The sequence below is a fragment of the Chelonia mydas genome, chromosome 11 (assembly GCF_015237465.2).
Source record: "Chelonia mydas isolate rCheMyd1 chromosome 11, rCheMyd1.pri.v2, whole genome shotgun sequence".
In the NCBI taxonomy this organism is placed as follows: Eukaryota; Metazoa; Chordata; order Testudines; family Cheloniidae; genus Chelonia; species Chelonia mydas.
The window spans coordinates 56,345,495-56,366,131 of record NC_051251.2 but is presented as its reverse complement, the minus strand read 5'-3'; the positions used below and the strand labels follow the sequence as shown (position 1 = coordinate 56,366,131).

Here is a 20,637-nt window from a genome sequence, read left to right as displayed (position 1 = left end):
TATTCAAAAGACTTTCAGACTTTGGAATTAAAACCCCAATGAACCAAAATGCTTTGCTTTATTTCTAGTTAATATAATTAGGGCTATGATTTTATTGTGGCATTTTTTAAGGTGAAGTCATGGGATAGGCATTGTGAAAAAGTCAGTAGCCATTAATATATACTCTGCACTTTTAAAACATTTTTTTACCAGAAATCTCAAAGTACTTGAATTAAGCCTCACAATATACTTTTGATGTGGGTAAGTATTATTATACTCATTTTAGAGGTGAGAAAACTGAGGCACAGTGAAGATAAGTGTCTTGCTCAAGGTTATACAACCAGTCTCTCACGACACTGGGAACATAGCTTATGGGTTCTGTCTCCCTGCACAATCTGCTTGTCTCAGTCTGTAGAATAGAAATATTGTTTGAACTCCACTGAGTAATTTTGATGCATTTCATATTAATGTGTGTTGATTCAGGGAAATGTCTTCTGTCTTTCTGTACATTGTTTCCTTCTGTACTCTCTTTACCATCTATTCTTTTTCTGTATTTGTAGTCTGCTCTCATTTCAGCTTAGTGTTTCCCTCCAGTTTCTCTGATCTGTATATTCTCTCTCTCTTTACTTGACAGACATTGTGGAGCATTCATTATTAAGCCATTTTGGCAGCTCTACTCAAGATGTACTGATTTTCTTGTCCAGTCCTTCCCACGTGGCCAAGATCCATCTTCAGCGAACCGGCTAGCGGCTGCCCATTGTGAAACTTAGGGTCAGTTCATTCTTTGCAATGCCTGATTGTTGCAAACTGGTTAGGTATCAAGTGTGCCAAAGTATAACCAGCCCAATCTGCAAGATTCTCTAGTTATCTGCTGTATGTTTGTGTCAGTTCCTTTATTAATCTGAACCAGTTGTCCATTTTTATAAAACAAGTTGTGTAGTCCATATCATTCATCCTTGAGACTGTGAATCTTGCGTATTTTTCCTCCACCAGTTTTTTCTTCCTAGTCCAACTTCCCAGGATTCTGTGCATGTTTTGAGTTATTTTTCCTGAAAGTATGATTGTTTAAAGTATTTTAATATTTTTTATTTTTGAAACCTTGTCTTTAAGTTGAAAATTTAAAATTGAGCCATTTTTACTGCCAGATTATTCTATTTAAAACTTTTTGACATCCTTTTTCTCTTTTCCTTTGTTAGTAAGCACTCTATCCCTTTCTCCATCCATCCTATTTTGAGTGCCCATCTCTAATTTTTAACATTATTTCATGCTCTGGAATTATATATTCAGTTGCAAGTACACAGCCATCCTCTTTATTTTGACAAGGAAGCTGTTTCTTTTAAAAAAATCTAGGATTTTTTTTAATAGAAAAAACTTAGTAGAATGGTAATTAAGCACTCAATCTGATATGCTATCCCATGTGTGTAAGTGTCTTACTCAAGAAGCAGTCACATTGATTTGTATGGGACTGTTCTTGGTGTAAAATACTGTTCAGCATGAGTAAAGGTAGCAGACTCTGTCCAAAAAGAAAGCTCAATATTTTTTTTAAAAATATATCCAGTGCTCAGAGAAGGTATGATTTGGACTTTTTAAAGACAGATTTAGGATAGGGTACCTGGAAAATATGAAATAAACAGGCTTCTATTTAAGAGACGGTCAAACAAAAAATATAAATAAATATCAGCTATATTCAGGGATAGTAGCACCTTGTTCTTAAAGTTGCCTGACGATTCCCATTATAAGGCCCTGTGTTCAGTTGATTATAACTTTGCTAGGCTTTAAACATTTGAGCTGAAATTTTCCATGCCAGGTGTCTGTCTCAGGCTGAACTTTTTTGAAAAATTTCAGCCAAAACGGTTCAGGGTTTTCAGTAATGTGTAGCAAATATGTTGTTTGGCCCATGTTAAAACAATTCTGGTGACCTTTTCTTTGAAAGAACTGTAGTGCCCACCATGCTTTGGAACAGGGACTTAATTTGGCACAGGAGGTGACCTTTGAGTCAGGGATGTGCCTTTTGCCATTCCATGAAAATCCACCCAAAAAATTTGGCCTAGTTATAAATCTTTGAAAAATTGCACTTCGCACATTCTCAGTAGAGACTTAGCTATGTCTTACACCGCACTTTCGTTGGCAAAACTTTTGTCATTTAGAGGAGTGGGGGAAAAAAACACCCCGACCAACAAAGATGCCAGTGTGGACAGCGCTATGTTGGCAGGAGAGCGTCTCCTGCCAACATAACTACCACCGCTCTTTGGGGGTGTTTTAATTGTGCTGGTGGGAGAGCTCTCTTCTGCCAGCATAAAAAGGCTACACAAGAGACCTTGCAGCGGCGCAGCTGTAAGGTCTGTAGTGTAGATACAGCTTTAGATTTTAGCAGCCAAATTCCACAAAGATTCTGTCTACGCTGCGCGTACTTCATCCTGGAGCTGAACAGGATTTTCCCTGCAATTGCAGCTCTGGATTGCTGTGGGCTGTGCCCTGTCTGGGCACCTGAACAGAGAGCAGGGAGACTCTCTTCTGTGCTCCCATTTATCCCTTGCTGGGCCCAGACAGCATGGAAGAGGAAGCTGCCTGATTCCATTGTCTTGAGGAAAAAAGCCGGACTGGGGGAGTGACAAGTGGAAGGAGAAGGAGACTGGGAATTGGGGTGAGAAGAGACTGGGAAGTGGAGCTGGGAGCAGAGACTGTGACTGTCTGGGCAAGGAGACTGGGATAGAAATGGGGATGACTGGGAGGCAGAAGGTGGGGATAAAAAGCTGGAGGGGGGACTGGACTTGAAAACTGGTGGGTTGGGGAGAAGGAGGTGAGGCAGGAGGGGAGACATCTGACATTGGAGGCAGGGTGATGGGAGAGAACGGAGATAGCTTGGGCAAAGAGACTGGGACAAGGGGCTGGGGGAAACAATATTACTGAGATTGGATGAGGAGCCCAAGGATGGAGACTGGGACTGGGAGCCAGTGAAGATGAGGAATGTGGGTGAGGGGGACACAGGAGGCTAGGGTGAGGTTTGAGACACAGATCAGATGAGGAGCCAGGACGGGGGAAGTTGGACTAGCTAGGCAAAAAGAGTAGGGGTAAGGATCCAGGGCAGTTAGGAGGGAACTGGGAATGGCTGGGCCAGGTGACTGGGGGGACTGGGACTGGATAAGGGTGGAGACAAGGGCTTGCTGGGAAAGAGGTGGGTCTGCGATGAGAAGACTGAGGGCAGTGAAGACTGGAACTGGTTAGGTGAGGAAAAAGGGATTGGAATGAGGAGTCTGGAGTGGGGGAGAGACAGGATAGGGACAGGTTCAAAGGGATGTAACAGAAGGGAATCAAGCTTGGGGGTATGTGCAGAAGAGCCTGTGCCCACTAGAGACTCTCCCTGCCATAGTCTGCAATGGAACCCATGCTTCCTAAGTCTCACCATTCCTTTGCTATTGGCAAATATATTTGAAACCTACTGGCAGAGTGTCCCTTCCTCTTCTACTGCTGGTCCACATATAGGATGACACTACTATTGCTATCAGTTACTTAGCTCAAGTGGGAGAGGCCTGTGTGGTAGAACAAAAGGTTCCAACCCTGCTGATGAATTGTGCGGGTGTAAATTGATGGATGTGGAACTCACAGGCCTATTGTGAAAATTAATTCATTAATATTTGTCAAAGACTTAGATACTGTGGTGATGAGTGCTATAGAAAAGTACATGTGGAGTTCAATAATTCTGTCTTAAGAGAAGGGTTTGGATACAGTTCAGTAAATGAGGCATGGATGGGACCAAATATTAAACAAAGAGAAAACAAAATATTTGATATCTGCTCATTGAGTGAGCACAATCAATTCTGTGCATGGAATGATATAGCCCTATAGAAAAATAGCATGTGGACATTAGAGATGGTTGAAACATTTCCAACTAAACATTTTTTGTCAAAAAATGCTTTTAGTTGTAGCCAAAATGTTTAATGGAAATGTATTTATTTCAGTGAAATTTTCAATGGTAGGGTTTCTGGACTCTGCGGTGAGGGTGAGAGAGAGAGACGCCCAAATCAAAAACTTGACCTTTTTCATCTGAAAACAGATGTTTCAGCACAATTCCATTTCACAAAAATTTCCATTCCAGTGCTGAACAAAGACAAAATTTGAAACCTCAAAAAGTTGCCACAAAATTCAGTTGTTGTTCTCTGGCCAGCTCTAGTGGTCATCTAATTAAAGACTGTATAGTAATACATATGCACAAGGGGGCTGAATTAAGTTTGCAAAGCAATTTTATTTTCCAACTTTAGAGTGCTTTTCTTTGCAATCTTAATAATGTTCTTTCAACATAGGTTTTGGGTGTAATATATTCTGTTACTATAACTCTATCCAGGAAAACACTGTTTAAAGGTTTACAACATGTGTAAAAGAAAGAGAAAAATATTTTGGTAGATATAAGTTATATGGCTATTGGGAAATCTATATTTTAGCAAAGGGAACTGCCATATAAAATGTCTTAAGTTACTGAACACCATTTACTCCCATTGAAGTCAGTAGGTGATCATCAGCTCTCAGAATTTGTTGCTAATTCAAAAGATAAACTAATTTTAATGTCATAATAATCTAGTATAATTATACAAGAATGGGGAAGACACTGCAAGACATTACAAGTTATCTATTTTGTGTGAAATATTTTACAAATAATATACAGTAGAACCTCAGAGTTACAAACTGACTGGTCAACCACATACCTCATTTGGAACTGGAAGTACACAATCAGGCAGTAGCAGAGACCCAAAAAAAAGCAAATACAGGTAAATGTAAATTATAAAAAACAAAGGGAAAGTTAAAAAAATTTGACAAGGTAAGAGAACTGTTTGTGTGCTTGTTTCATTTAAATTAAGAAGTTAAAATGAGATTTTTCTTCTGCATAGTAAAATTTCAAAGCTGTTTTAAGTCAAAGTTCAGTTGTAAATTTTTAAAAGAACAATCATAATGTTATGTTCAGAGTTTTGAACATTTCAGAGTTATGAACAATCTCCATTCCTAGGGTCTTCATAACTCTGAGGTTCTGTATAGTGTTATGAAGAGAGACCGTATTTTAAAGTTTAAGAACAAAGGGGCAAAGTTATGGTTTTAGCGTTTAACTTTCACTTTGTATTTCCAACTTTTAAACATTAGTTTATCCATCCTTATCATTGCATTAATGGTTGGGGGAGGGGTTGCATGGAAAATCCTTGTTTTTGAGTTTTGTTTTTTAAAAATTAATATGGGCAGTGCAACTTGTTAAACCAAATTGATCCAGGTTAAAACACTTACATAGCCTGAATGCTGCTGTCCTTATCTGTGAGCCATCCATAAATGGAGCTAATCCTTAACCCAGTTGTCCTTCACCAATGACTACTGAATCCAGGCCTCCCAAAACAACTCACCTGAAATTTTGAACCATCCTGATATTTTTTAAGATGGTTTTGAGTCTGTACCTCTTCATTGTTCAGTTGGCTGATTTCAAGCAGTCATAACTTTAAACCTAGTGTGCTGATATTTTTCAAATGTGACTTGGCTTTTAAGTTACAGTTAGGTGTACAAAACAAGGGAAGCCTGTAGAAATTAATTCAGTGTTTTTTTTAAGTTTGTGAAAACTTAAAGTTGGTAAATGCATCCAGAACTGGAAGGATCTTAACAAAACTTTCCCTGAAAAATGGATAGCAGAAGTCTTCTGTAGATGTGTAAAATTTGCAGACACACACATTAATTTTACTGAGGTTATCTCTTAAATCTCACAACTTCTGAACAGAGAGATATACTAAAGTTTTGAAGAAAATTCTTCTTTGGGCTAAGAACAAAAATCAAGAATTTCATCCTAAAGCAGGGGTTCTCAAACTTTTTCTTTCTGAGGCCCCCTCAACATGATATAAAAACTCCCCGGCCCACCTGTGCTATAATAACTGGTTTTCTGCATATAAAAGCCAGGGCCAGCATTAGGGGATAGCAAGCAGAGAAATTGCCTGGGGCCTCATGCCACGGGGCCCCCATGAAACTATATTGCTCAGGCTTTGGTTTCAGCCCTGGGTGGTGGGTCTCAGGGCCCAGGGTTCATCCTCATGTGGTGGGGATTCGACTTTCTACCCTGGGCCTCAGCGAATCTAATGCTGGCCCTGCTTGGTGGCCCCTCTGAAACCTGATCGCAGCCCCCAGGAGGCCTCGGACCCCCTGGTTGAGAACCACTGTTCTAAAGGGTATTGTTTTCAGAAAGTTATCAATACCTGAAAACAAGTGCTTAGAAAAAATGTCTCTTCAGTCATAACTATGGCATTAATATACTTTAATCTTGTTTACATCCATTGTTAACTTCAAAGGATTCCTTGTAGCTGTGTACTATATGACGATAATAGAATTTTTAAAGTGAAGGTAGCTGTGATTTTGTGGATTACTTATAGAGCTATGAGTCAGAAGATCTATGCTGTATTCCCAACTTAGACTCAATGTGCAATCTTAAACAGGATATTTTTATGACTGCTTGTTAGGGATGCTCTACTCACTGCTGGGTGACACCTCCTGGCAATTCCAGGGATTCGTTCCGCCCAGTTGCTGCTCTCTTCCTGCTTTGTGACTTGATCCTCCAGCCAGGTCACACTGTGATTTCCCCTTTCAGGGAAGTCTTTCCAAGTCTCTCCGCACAAGCAGCATCAGGCAGTCCTCACACCCACTGCCCTGACTATGTCACTCCCGCAGTGACTCAGGCAGTCTTCCCATTTACTGCCTCTAGCAATACCACTTTGCAGTGGTTGGTAGGGAAACCCAGGCCCATCCTCTACTCTAAGTTCCAGTCCAGGGCCCTAAAGAGAGCAGTTAAGGTCTGGGACTTCACCAATCATACAGCTCTCTTTCCTATGTGCTTCTTTAAGCTCCTCCATCAGCCTTTCTAGTCGGACCCTTCTCTCTTAGAGCTACTAAGCAAACGCTTCCTTATGGATTCCTATCTCCCCTTCCTGTTCCATTACCTCAGGAAGAGAGGCTGCAGGCTTCCTCCTTACCACCTCCCACTGATGCCAGCCTCTTGGCTTTATAGAAGCCCCACCTGTTCCCTCACAGGTGAGCTTATTTCTAATTAGCACCCTCCACTCAGCCTACATCTCCCCCATTTGCAGCTTAATTGGCTGATTGCCCTGCCCCCCCCAGCCTAATTCAGTTCTTTCAGGCCAGTGTGGGGAGCACATCCCAACTAAAACAGGAAGCCTGCCAAAAGGCAGTGGTGCCACTGGACAATTAAGGTGCTGGCAGAGCACTCAAAGAAGACAAGGCCATTGCAGAGATTCTTTGCATCAGTCTTCATTGCAGAGGATATGGGGGAGATCTCCACACCCAAGCTATTCTTTTTAGGTAACAGATCTAAGGAACTGTCCCAGGTTGAGGTATCAGCAGAGGAGGTTTTGGAACAAAATTGATAAATTAAGCCGTAATAAGTCATCAGATGGTATTCACCCAAGCATTTTGAAGGAACTCAAATATGAAATAGCAGAACTACTAACTGTGTTATGTACCCTATCACTTAAACCATCCTCTGTACCAGATGACTGGAGGGTAGCTAATATAACGTCAATTTTTTAAAAAGGCTCCCGAGGTGATCGGGCACTTACAGGTGGTAAACCTGAAGTAATTACTGAAGTAATTCAGTACCCCAGGCAAATTGTTTGAAACTATAGTAAAGAACAGATTTATCAGATACATAGATAAATGTGATGTGTTGGGGAAGAGTCATGCCTTACCAATCTATTAGAATTCTTTGAGGGTGTTTGAAGTCTCTGAAGCATGTTGACAAGGGTGATCCAGTCAATATAATGTATTTTGACTTTCAGAAGTCTTTGACAAGGTCCCTTACCAAAGACTCTTAAGCAAAGTAAGCAATCATGGGATAAGAGGGAAGGTCCTCTCACGGATCAGTAACTGGTTAAAAGATAGGAAACAAAGGGTAGGAATAAATGGTCAGTTTTCACCAGGGAAAGTGGTAAATAGCAGGGTCCCCCAACGATCTGTACTGGGACCTTCACTGTTCAACATACTCATAAATGATCTGGAAAAGGGGGTCAACAGTGAAGTGACAAAATTTGTAGACAATACAAAATTACTTAAAATAGTTAAGTTCAAAGCTAACTGTTACAAAGGGATTTCACAAAGCTGGGTGACTGGGCAACAAAATGGCAGATGAAATTCAGTGTTGATAAGTGCAAAGTAAGCACACTGGAAAACATAATTCAAACTATACATACAAACTTATAGGGTCTAAATTAACTGTTACCACACAAGAAAGCGATCTTCTTGTCATCATGGATAGCTCTCTGAAAACATCTGCTCAGTGTTTAGTGGCACTCAAAAAAGCTAGCAGAATGCTAAGAATCATTAGGAAAGGTATAGATAATAAAACAGAAAAATATAATACCACTGTATAAACCCATGCCCGCACCTTAAATACTGCATGCAGTTCTGGTTGCCCCATCTCAAAAAAGGTATATTAGAATTGGAAAAGGTACAGAAAAATGGCAACAAAATAATTAGGAGTACAGAACAGCTTCCATACAAGCAGAGATTAAAAAGACTGGGACTGTTCATTTTAGAAAAGAGACAATGAAGAAGGGATATGATAGAGATCTATACAATTGTGAATGGTATGGAGAAAGTGAATAAGGAAGTGTTATTTATCCCTTCACAAGACCTTGGAGTCACCCAATGAAATTAACAGGCAGCAGATTTAAAACATAAAGGAAGTACTTCTTCACACAATATACAAGCTGTGGAACTTGTTGCCATGGGCCAGAAGTATAACCAGGCTCAAAAGAGAATTAGATAAGTTCAAGATGGATAGGTCCACCAATGACTCTTAGCCAGAATGGTCAGGGCTGCAACCCCATGCTCCGGGTATCCCTAAACCTTCAACTGCCAGAAGCTGGGACTGGATGACAGAAGATGGATCACTCAACATTTCCCTGTTCTGTTCATTTCCTCTGAAGCATCTGGCACTGGCCACTGTCAGAACACAAGATACTGGGCCAGAAGAACCATTGGTCTGACCCAGTATGGCCGTTCATATATGACTCTGTGCTTTGGTTATTCTGTAGGTCAAATGGGGCTAATGATCAGCCAGCCTTCTAAAGTACTTTGAGATCTATGGAAGCACTACAGCAGCAAAAACAACATATGTTTTAGGGCGGTTGATTAATCGCAGTTAACTTACATGATTAACTCAAAAAAATTAATCGTAGTTTTAAACAATAGAATGCCAACTGAAATTTATTAAATATTTTGGATATTTTTCTACATTTTCATATTTATTTATTTCTGTTTGTAATTGAAATCAAAGTGTATATTATTTTTATTACAAATATCTGCACCGTAAAAATGATAAACAAAAGAAATAGTATTTTTCAGTTCACCTTATACAAGTACTATAGTGCAGTCTTTGTCGTGAAAGTGCAATTTACAAATGTAGATTTTTTTTTTGTTACAAAACCTGTACTCAAAAACAAAACAATTTAAAACTTCAGAGCCTTCAAGTCCATTCAGTCCTACTTCTAGTTCAGCCAATCGCTAAGACAAACAAGTTTGTTTACATTTACAGGAGATAATGCTGCCCTCTTCTTATTTACAATGTCACCAGGAAGTGAGAACAGGTATTCGCATGGCTCTTTTGTAGCTGGCATTGCAAGGTATTTACGTTTCAGATATGCTAAACATTCGTATGCCCCTTCATGCTTTGGCCATCATTCCAGAGGACATACTTGCATGCTGATGATGCTCATTAAAAAAAGTATGCGTTAATTAAATTTGTGACTGAACTCCTTGGGAGAGAATAGTATGGTCCCTGCTCTGTTTTACCCGCATTCTGCCATATATTTCATGTTATAGCAGTCTCAGATGATGACCCAGCATAATTGTTCATTTTAAGAACACTTTCACTGCAGATTTCACAAAACACAAAGAAGGTACCAATGTGAGATTTCTAAAGATAGCAACAGCGCTCCGCCCAACGGTTAAAAATCTGAAGTTCCTTCCAAAATCTGAGAGGGACGAGGTGTGGAGCATACTTTCAGAAGTCTTAAAAGAGCAACACTCCGATGTGGAAACTACAGAACCTGAACCACCAAAAAAGAAAATCAACCTTCTGCTGGTGGCATCTGACTCAGATAATGAAAATGAACATGCATTGGTCTGCAGTGCTTTGGATTGTTATCGAGCAGAACCCATCGTCAGCATGAATACATGTCTCTTGGAATGGTGGTTGAAGCATGAAGGGACATATGAATGTTTAGTGCATTTAGTATGTAAATATCTTGCGACGCCTGCTACAACAGTGCCATGAGAATGCCTGTTCTCACTTTCTGGTGACATAAATAAGAGGAGGGCAGCATTATCTCCTGTAAATGTAAACAAACTTGTTTGTCTGAGCGATTGGCTGAACAAGAAGTAGGACTGAGTGGACTTGCAGGCTCTAAAATTGTACATTGTTTTATTTTTGAATGCAGTTATTTTTGTACATAATTCTACATTTGTAAGTTTAACTTTCATGATAAAGAGATTGCTCTACAGTACTTGTATTAGGTGAATTGAAAAGTAATATTTCTTTTGTTTTTTACAGTGCAAATACTTGTTATCAAAAATAAATAGAAAGTGAGCACTGTTGACTTTGTATTCTGTGTTGTAATTGAAATCAGTATATTTGAAAATGTAGAAAACATCCACAAATATTTAAATAAATAATATTCTGTTATTGTTTAACAGTGAGATTAATTGCACGATTAATGGTGATTAACTTTTTTAATTGCTTGACAGCCCTAATATGTTTTATTATTTCTGTATGCTTGTTGAATCATACTTATCAAGAAGTAAAATATTACACCATACAAGTATAATAGAAATATAAAAATAAGAGTGCAAATTCTATTCTTAATTACACCAGTGCAGTGCCACTAATATCAGCTTTGCACCAGTATAACTTGGAAGACTTGCCCCCACTGTTTAATCTGTTATGGGTTGAAAGCTAAGTATTGTCAAGCTGAGTCACCACTGGATGAGAGACCTCCAAGAACATGTGTGTGCTGCAAGAAGGGTGTTGGTGCAACTCTTCCCTCTGAGTCAATCCACTGAATTATGATACCCCAGCACACTGAGGTGGGGGTGCGGGGGCAGAGGACAAAGCTATGCTGGTAGACATTTTAGGGTTTGGAAGAGCTGTAAATCAAAGTACCGAATACTTTTGTTCATTAAGTATCCCATGGCACTGAACACAAGTATGGATGTGTGAATCCTAGTATTGTGGCTAAAATTCCAATTTAGATGATAATATTGTGCTTACCTACATTGCCCCTTACAGTTTCAATTGAATATGGTATTTTTCACTACCTATCCTAAACTGTTGTTCAGTCTTGCTGCATGCTGTTACAGTTGCACTGCAGTTGAGATCCTTGTGAGTTTGTTTGTAAAGTGCTTTGGCATGAAAACTGTTTAGATATGAATACATTTAAATGTATTCATTTTATTTTTAAACAGATGGTGTCAGTGTGATGTGGTTAGGATACTTAGGCCAAGTTGTGGGACATATCTTCAGCTGGTGAAAATCATGTCACTCCATGGAAGTCAATGATGCTATGATGATTTATATCAGTTGAAGATCTAGCCTTGTATCTTCAATTGCACATGGAACTCACATTGGTATCTGTGGAAATTCTGCATAGTTTGTGAGTCCTAAGTGATTTGAGGGAGCCCTGCAAGAGGCTGAGTAGTTGCATATATTATAAGAACAGTATTTGAATCATGAAAGTATGCGATAAGAGGGAAAAATAGGAGATTTACAAAGTATTTTTCCTCTGTTGTCTCTGCTTGTTAAAGAAACAACTCAAATACATTAAAGCCCTGATCCTGCAAAGACATATGCATGTGTTTAACTTTAAGCATGTGAGTAGTTCCATCACATGTACCATTGACTCCAGTGGGACTATCCACATGCGTAAGTCTTGCATCTACCTTAGGTCCTTATCCTCCAAATTAGAGATGCACACCAGTGTTCAGACAGGTGGTACATATATATCCTAAATTGGATCTTTCCCACTACATGTTTAGTATAATAAGCAAAACACCGTTTTAAAATATACAGAGAAAAGACAATGGTATTTTTCTTTCTTTTTAGGAACCAAGGTTACATTCTGTGAGAAGAAATTTTTCACATCCTTCATCTGTGAGTTTGAAACCTCGATATACACGAAGCCCTCACTTTCATCCTAGGAAAGATTACAGAATGGAAGATACAATTCTCACTCCACCTTCCTCTACAGACTCTGTAAAATAGAATCTTAGATGTCTACTATGCTAATATGTCTAGCACACACAGGGTATGTAATTTAGTAACTCTCAACATTTACTGAGTATGCCTAAGTTAAAATGCCCTATTTTTTTGTAAAAGGAATAAAAAGAAATCTTGCAGTTCATGTCAGCAAACACAAGATATGCAGGATAAAATCATGGTTTCCTTTATCAATTAATGCACATTTAGGTGACAGACTTGTAATTTGTGATATACAGACTATTGTATATGCACTATTTATTAAAGTAGTTTGAAAAACAGCATATTTGTATTACAGGAAAAATCTAAAATTCATTTTTGTATCAGATAAATTACAACAGACATTTTCAACATTTGAGCCATTTTCTTGTAGACTGACAGCATATACTTGATTTGGATACCAATTATTTTATTTTACATATTGTTATTTAAACATAACTGTATTTTTTCACGTCATGTATAGTTTGTGTAACTTTATTTTGTTGTTGTTGAAATCAAATCAGATAAGAATTCTTGCATAGGTGTAATTTTAGTTACTTTGTGATAAGAATTTTTAAGACTATAATTTGGACCATTTGTTTATAATTCTATACCTTTATCTGAGGCTGACACTGTTCTTAAATACAGTAAACAATACATTCACGTTTATGGTATGATTTTTAGCTATAGAAAATGAACACGAATTTACTTAATACTTTATATTTTAAGACAACTGAAAACCTTCACCTGGCATTTAAGTATTAATATTTTTCTACTGTCTATGCAGGATTAAAAACTCATTGACTGCTAAATCATGTGTTGAGATGGAAAACAATTTTCTCCTCAACCACAAAGACTTAATAATTTATTCCTTCTTTTTCCCCTTTGCCTTCCTTTTTAAGGATTCCATCTCTATTATTAAATTTTAAATTCCTGATAGATTAAAACATGACTACTGTATTTAATATGAGTGCAAGCCATGGCTTATTGTTTATGTAGTACTGAAAGTCTTTATCTCTATCTTTCTTTTGTATGTAAAATGTTTTAAATTCTTTTTTACATTTTTGAACTGCTTGATAGTGACTTTCCAACTGCATTTGCAATATTCTGTTTTAGTTTATATCAGGTGAAGATCTTGCAGAGTGGGCATTATATATAGCAGTTGTAGATACATACACAGGTAGTATTCAGTCTTATTTAAAATCCAGCAGTCAGTGGTTTTCTTTTATATTGTGCTGAGCCTGATTCGGCTCTTTCTTATACTGGGTTAACTCCAGTTGATTGACATTGCTGTGAGAGGAGAGTCAGGCCCATAGCATATAATTTTATTTACTGTTTTAGTAACACTCCAAGACTAAATCAGTTTTGCACCATTGTTGAACAGAAACAAGATCACACGTAAATATGATTTATACCTCTTGTAAAAAATGTTTGTGATAACCCAACAACTGTCATTTTTAAACAGTTTATGTCAAAATGTAAATATAACTTGGGATCTTGATGATATCAGCTCATTGTTTTGGGGCAGATCTTCAGCTAGATTTAATTGTCATAGCTCCATTGAGACAATCTACACCAGTGATCATCTACCCAGTTATTTTTATATTTGGTTTAGGTTTTAGAATTTATCTCAGTAGATATGTTATAGACATTTTGGCACATCCTAAAACTGCTTCATCTATGTGGAAGCATTTACTCAGTTGTAAATATTTTGTAAGCAAAGGTAGCCAGGAAAGGTCTTGTGTTCTGTTATTACAGCTTTATTTCTAATATCATGAAACAACATATATATCAATTTGACCCATGTTTTCAGTATGAGTTATAAATTCTGCTTTCAAGAATTCAGTTTTAGTTTGTTCTTTGTTCTACTAAAACATTTTTATTACAATATTTTTTAAATTATAGAGGTCCAAAAAGTAAATTTGTTATGCAGTAATGTGTTCAACAATTTTGGTTTACAGCTGAAGTCTTTCGATCTAATTTCTCAAAAGTGCACAAATATTGTGCAGTTGTTGATATGTATATCAGGTAAAGGGTATCTAAAAAGCCCAAATATTCACACATTTATTATTTCCATTTATAGGAACAGATTTGATTTTAGACTATAAATATTGACTTTTGGTTTTATTTTCTTCAGAAACATAAGGGGGAAAATAATCTGTGAAATAACTAACGGTAGTCTGATAATTTTATTAGTAGTGCAAAAAAAAAAAGATGGCACAATATCTATTTTGAAAAATCTCTCTCATACTCAATCTGAGTGACTATGCATTTATTTTATAAATAACGTAACACGTTCCTAGTGCTACAAAGGCAGATGCAGTATCTCATCTAAAGATCAAGCTATTAACTATAGTATTAACTGTCGTTTTTTTAAATTGAAGTAGTTGATTTCTTTTATAAGTGTCAGTTAATTTTCTGATGTGAGGGAAAGGTTGAATTGATATGTCATTTAAAGAGTTATAATACAGACTGGCAAAATTGATTCTTTCTTTTGTGCTTTAGTTATAAGAATCCCAGTTTGAAGAGTAAAAACCAAATAGGTATATTAAAGTTTTAAAATTCAGCAATTGAAAATGTGTTCTTGTTTGACTACACTCTAATTCTTGTACTTGAAAAATATTCCAGCTTTAATTATTTGGTCAAATACAGCATGCAATTATATGAACATTAAATAATATAAATCTAAGGTAAATAAAATGATGGGATGAGCTACTGTGAGCTGCTATATAAGGGACTCAGAATTCATAAAAACAAGAAATTGTAGTAGATATTAAATGAGATTTATTTGTAAACAAAAAAATTAATTTCCCTCTTCTCCAGGCTGAAGTACAAAGGACTAAATCCTGAGGTCCTTACTTCAGTGGGAATTTTCTTAAATAAAAGTTAAGTAAGGACTTCAAAATTTGGCCCAAAGACACTTGTTCTGAAAAGTAAAAGTTAAACCTTCGTATTTATCATTTCATTTTACAATTTGGACTTTCTTTTGTATTCCTTCTTCTTTTGCCTTGGAAGAATGGCCCTGCTACACTGTGCACATCAACTACAGCCCTACAAGATTTCTACAAGAAAGTCTGCTGCCACCCTCTTCTTCAGTATGAAAGTGCAGTTTCCTGACGTACTGGGCTCTATCTGTGTGGTCTAGAACAGTGGTTCTCAAAGCCAGTCCGCCGCTTGTTCAGGGAAAGCCCCTTGCGGGCCGGACCGATTTGTTTACCTGCCGCATCCGCAGGTTCGGCCGGTCGCGGCTCCCACTGGCTGCAGTTCGCCACTCCAGGCCAATGTGGGCTGCGGGAAGCGGCGTGGGCCAAGGGAAGGGCTGGCCGCCCTTCCTGCAGCCCCCATTGGCCTGGAGCGGCGAACCGCGGCCAGTGGGAGCCACGATCAGCCAAACCTGCTGACACGGCAGGTAAACAAACTGGTCCGGCCCGCCTGGGACTTTCCCTGAACAAGTGGCGGACTGTCTTTGAGAACCACTGGTCTAGAACAGATCAAGATACAGAGCATTGAATGCTGGGACCTCAAGCCTGCAAGAGCCATACATCATTTTTTTAAGATTAAGCCAAGATTTTTAATAAAATAGGAGGTTAAAATTAGGCTCCTAAAACTATATTTAGGATCCTGATTGATTTTCAAAAGCACTGAGCTCTAAGCAGCTTCTGTTGACTTCAGTTGCAGCTGTTGGTGTTGGTAGCTCAGTGCTTTTGAAGATCAGACAGGTGACTAAATAGGCTCCTGTTCTTTAAATTCTTCTCCTAGGATGATTGCAACCTAATCCTTGTTATGCAAATTAGGTTCAACCCTCAAGCTTCTGATCAGTGGGGCCCTTCATTAGGCAAAGTTGGGACACCCTTGCCTTAAAATTCAACTCCCATATGTAGCTGTACTCTCAGCATGTTCCTCTTGTAGAAAATAAAATACATTAAGAAAGAACTACCCCACTCCCTCTTTAAAAAATCTGTGAGTGTCATTACCTTGATACTTCCAGTGTAGTTTTCTTCTAATATTCATTCCTACCTTCCACCCCTGTTTGATGCTTTTCTGTCACATTCTCCCCGTTCTTGGAAATTCCATGCTTTTGTACAGAAGTCATACAGCTGCCTCTACATGCAGTGGTCCTGATTCTGTAATATAATATTTATGGGTGTAATCCTGTGTCTATGAAGAGCTCTGTTGACACCTCTGAAGCTCTACACATGTGCATGGGAGGAGTCCTACCCAAATCAGATTGCAGGATCATTGCCTATACCAATACTATTCTTTGTCAAGATAATCAAATATGACAAATTTTCCTCCTTCTCTTCAGTATCTTCTCTTATCCACTGACAATCTTTGACCTTGAAGTCAAATTAATTTTCTGACTTAGCCATCCAGTTTGTATTTTCATTATGCTAGAAAGCTAGCTTTCAGAGCACTACTAACAACTGATACTGACTGAATTTTGTATTCTAGATAGTTATGTGGCAAAATGCTAGTGTGAACATTTGCTGTAGGGAACACTGGAAAATCATATTTACCGTAGATTTTGACTGACAGAAAAATTACATCTGAACTGATATCAATGATTATCATAGCTCCCGAACATTTTTTATGCATTAGATCAAGGAATGTCATAATGTTAAGTAAAGTAGATTTTCCTCTATTTGGATAGTAAATACCTGTTTCAAAGGTTAGAAATAGCATTAACACAAAATATTAATCTTTCTTGAGAACTAGCAAACAATTCATTTTCATCATAAAAAAATTTAATTTGCCATTTTAATGTCTTTTTTTTGTATTTAAGGTATTTTAAAATGCATTTCCAAAATAGGTTGCATTAAGACAACAATTTTCTGTGTCCTACACAATTTTTTTACCATTATGTTAATGAACACAGTGCATTCCAATAACAATTTAGTAAACGCTAACAGAACACATGGCTTTACCTGTATGTTAGCATAGTTTTAAAATGTTGGAAGTTTCGAGGATGCGCCTTTATTGTAAGATAGGTTTGTAGAAATGTGTTAAAGGTAAAGTAGTGCAGTAATTTCAGCTCACCTGGATTAAAGCTTTCTTCACTTCATGACAGCTCTCTATTTAAGTGAAGAAAACAAACATTTAACAAGTCATTTTTTAAAGAAATGAAAAATATAATAAGGATGTCTTAATGATACATCTGTACACTCCTATCAGAAAACTAGAACCTGTTGTGCAAAAAAAAAAAAAGTTTGAAATGTGGTAAGCACTTATCATGCTTAGCTAGCTGTATTGTGTAGCTCTCATTTTAAAGAAAATACAAAATAATTTATTTAAGACATAGCAGAAAGGTACAGGTCTCTTGGCCTTCATGGACCTTTTGAGATACTAATATTTTTAAATATATTTAAAATGATAGCTTTAAGAGAGCCATACTGTTATTTTATACCATAACCTCTTTCCATCAAAATTAGCTGCAGTTAATAATAAATGTATACATTAAATATAAACAGAATGCTCTTTATGTGGTTCATAATAAAGTTTCTGAGTATTTTGATTTTTGGAAATTGAAGCATGATAAAACTAAAGCTGACATGTGACATAACAGTTTAAGTTTTGTTTTATATTAGTATGCAGGATTTTAGCTAATCGGATGAATGTTTGCTTTGATAATGTATTCCAGGTGCATTTAATCTGGTTACTGCAGCCTTGTTCAGTAAGGTGCTGTTGATGTACAGAAATAAATGTTTAAACAATAAATTCATAGACCTTAAGATTTTAGTAAACCTGTTACCATTTAGAATAGTAAAACAAACATCTAATTTTGTGTTAAAACTGTACATGTGAAATACAGTCATAAAAAACAAGTTTCTGTAGTTTGTAACTTCTAATAAACTCTGTTTTTGTAACTAAAAGGTTAATTCAAATAAATTTTCCTGTATTTACTGCTCATGGTGTAACTTATTTTTGATCAAGTAGACTAGAATAGTGTAAATGATAAATATAAACATTTATATTTATCAGGGAATTGTTAAAAAAATGAATTTGTAAACTTGTACAATGAGGCTACTGCTTTACTGTCACTTAAACAGAGTTATGTTTCATATGTGTTAGATTAATTACACTATCTGTTTAGGAAATTAGGTTAAAATAGCATCCAGGTGGAGGAATAGAAAGACTTTTCCTGCCCAAACCATCATCCTCAATGGGCCCATGTTCAAGTTTCCCTCTCTCAGGGTCCCTTGGCAGCCTATCAGTTTCTTCAAACAACCAGGAGGGAGATTATGGATTAGGGGATATTCCAGAAAAGGATGAGACACAGAACAAAATAAGTAGAATTTGCCAAACCAAGTAACTTGTAAATGGTATATTCTGTTCTCTGAAAAATAATCTTCAAGTATGTGTCAGTGTGGCTCCCACTATAGGTGTGCATGATCCTCGTGTTTTCAGGGTTGAGCATGTGCCCTGTGCTGCCTCATACTCTCATGTAAAGGCATAAAGGGTGGAGCAGTTGCTGTTCTCCCTCTGTTCCCGCTTATTGCCCATGACAGTAAAATTGAACCTGGACTGTGTCCAACCCACTACTGTTTTTGAGCTTCAGACTCAATTTTTTGTGAAGAACTTTTCTTCACCTTCTTATGAATTTGTTCGTTATTCTTTTTTCTTGGCTGTTCCTATATATATATAAATAAAAGATGGAGGAGACACCCCCACCAAACTGCTTTACTGCAGGGCGAGCAACTTCATATCAGCTGCTGGCAATAGTGGACTCTAACCCACAATACTGAAACCTTGTTCTTCATGCGATGGTCTTATGCCCTTAATCAATGTACACAGCAGATGTCTTTCCTGCCTCTGGGAAGGACACATCCCTGACAAGTGTTCCATCCACTGCTTATTTTCAACCTGAACCTGAAAATTGAGATATGGGAGTCTCAAATTACATCTTGGAGCAATTGTCAGGAACTCAGCTGGCTCTGGGTGCAGTTGCTTGGCAACTCAATGAGCTTGACTGGGCCAATAAGCTCAAGCTAAGTGACTGTGCTCCCTTATTGGACAGAAGAGCCAGCAAATAATCATTTAAGCCTTGTAGCAACAGCAGCTGCTCAATATGTTCTACACTGCACCTGTGCCAGACCTGCTTCCTGTACTAGTCTTTGCTCCAACCTGCACCTGTTCCTGCTTCAGCCCTAGTCTCTACCTTGGTCTGCACACCCTGGCTCTGAACACAACTCCGGTTCTGTTCTGAATTCTGCCTCTGACCATTGGCTTGTCTCCTGACCACAACTCTGGTTCTGCTTTCCAGCTCTGCTCTGCCCAGTAGGTATAATGCCTGTTCCAACAACTAGGTCACACCACCTACACCCCCACTGTGTGTAACAACAATCCATGAAGTTCACATGTGATCCCAAAGAGGCAGAAATCCTCCAAGATGGAGTTGAGACTAACGTCAGCAATTGCCCCAGAATCCAAGTACCATACCACCAGTTCCAGTGGGAAGAAGTAGTCTAAAAAGGTGCCAAGACCACTGACACTTGACACCAGAATCCTTGGTGCTGATCCAACTAGCACTGATGATGTTGGCACCAAATGCATCTGCACCATTCAGTTTGGATGCCAAGCAACACACCTGCATTGAGTGCAAGCTCAGACTGGACAACATGTCCATCCCATCAGGAGGACCCAAAACGCTACTTCTTCAATACTGAGGGATGGGAGCAGGGCACCGACAATGAAAAAAGGCATGAGAGGCTATATTGACATCGACACAAATTTACGCCAATACTAACACTGGCACTGACGAAAGAGCCCATCCTATTACAGAGGTGTACTTTCAAGGAACCACATTCACCCCTCCTCTCAGCATTGGACCCAGCACCAGACATGTATTCTATGGCACCACCATTCCCAGAGATGTACTTCTACTTGCTGTCTCCAAGCCATTCCTTCTCCCTGGTTTTGAGCCAGGAACCCTCTCCTGGTAGACTGAAATGATAGCTACAAAAGCACCCTATACTGGGTACTAGTGCATTACTGTCTGTGGATGGGCCACCTGCAGTCTGGCCATTACTTATACAGTTTACCACAATGGCCGTAGTAGCCCAATTGATACCCCAGCTTCCCAGAGTGGAGTCCCATCACATGTTTCAGCAAAAAGGAAAGGTCTTGATCATTGTTGACATCAAAAGCCAGCCCCTCTTCACTGGAACTGAGGACCTTCTTTATGAAGCAGCAAAGATTGCTTGAAAAACACGGCAACTGCCCTCCCCAGCTAAGGAATACTCCTCTTCTCCAGTTGAGGCTGTCACCTCAGCCCCAATATCAGTCATCGATGACTTTAGGGACTTCCAAAAACAGCTGAAAGCTTTGATATAGAGGCGGAGGTGATCCAAGAGAACACACACAAATTGTTTGGTAGCCTCAGCTTCGCAGTGCTGACA

The 20,637-nt window shown here is 38.3% G+C and overlaps 1 protein-coding gene and 1 long non-coding RNA gene across 3 annotated transcripts in view; one reads left to right on the top strand and one right to left on the bottom strand.

Annotated features, from left to right (window-relative positions):
- LOC122462450 overlaps positions 1-6,960 on the bottom strand; it is a 31,552-nt gene extending 24,592 nt beyond the window's left edge. For both annotated transcript variants that reach the window (XR_006284984.1, XR_006284983.1), the window contains exon 1: positions 6,933-6,960. This is a non-coding gene — a long non-coding RNA (uncharacterized LOC122462450). The remainder of the gene's footprint in view (positions 1-6,932) is intronic.
- Positions 1-12,548, top strand: part of BOLL (boule homolog, RNA binding protein) — a 73,249-nt gene extending 60,701 nt beyond the window's left edge. Inside the window, exon 11 of the mRNA XM_037912809.2 lies at positions 12,110-12,548. Coding sequence (XP_037768737.2) covers positions 12,110-12,268 — 159 coding nt within the window. The 3' untranslated portion in view covers positions 12,269-12,548. The remainder of the gene's footprint in view (positions 1-12,109) is intronic.
- Positions 12,549-20,637: the final 8,089 nt, after the last annotated feature.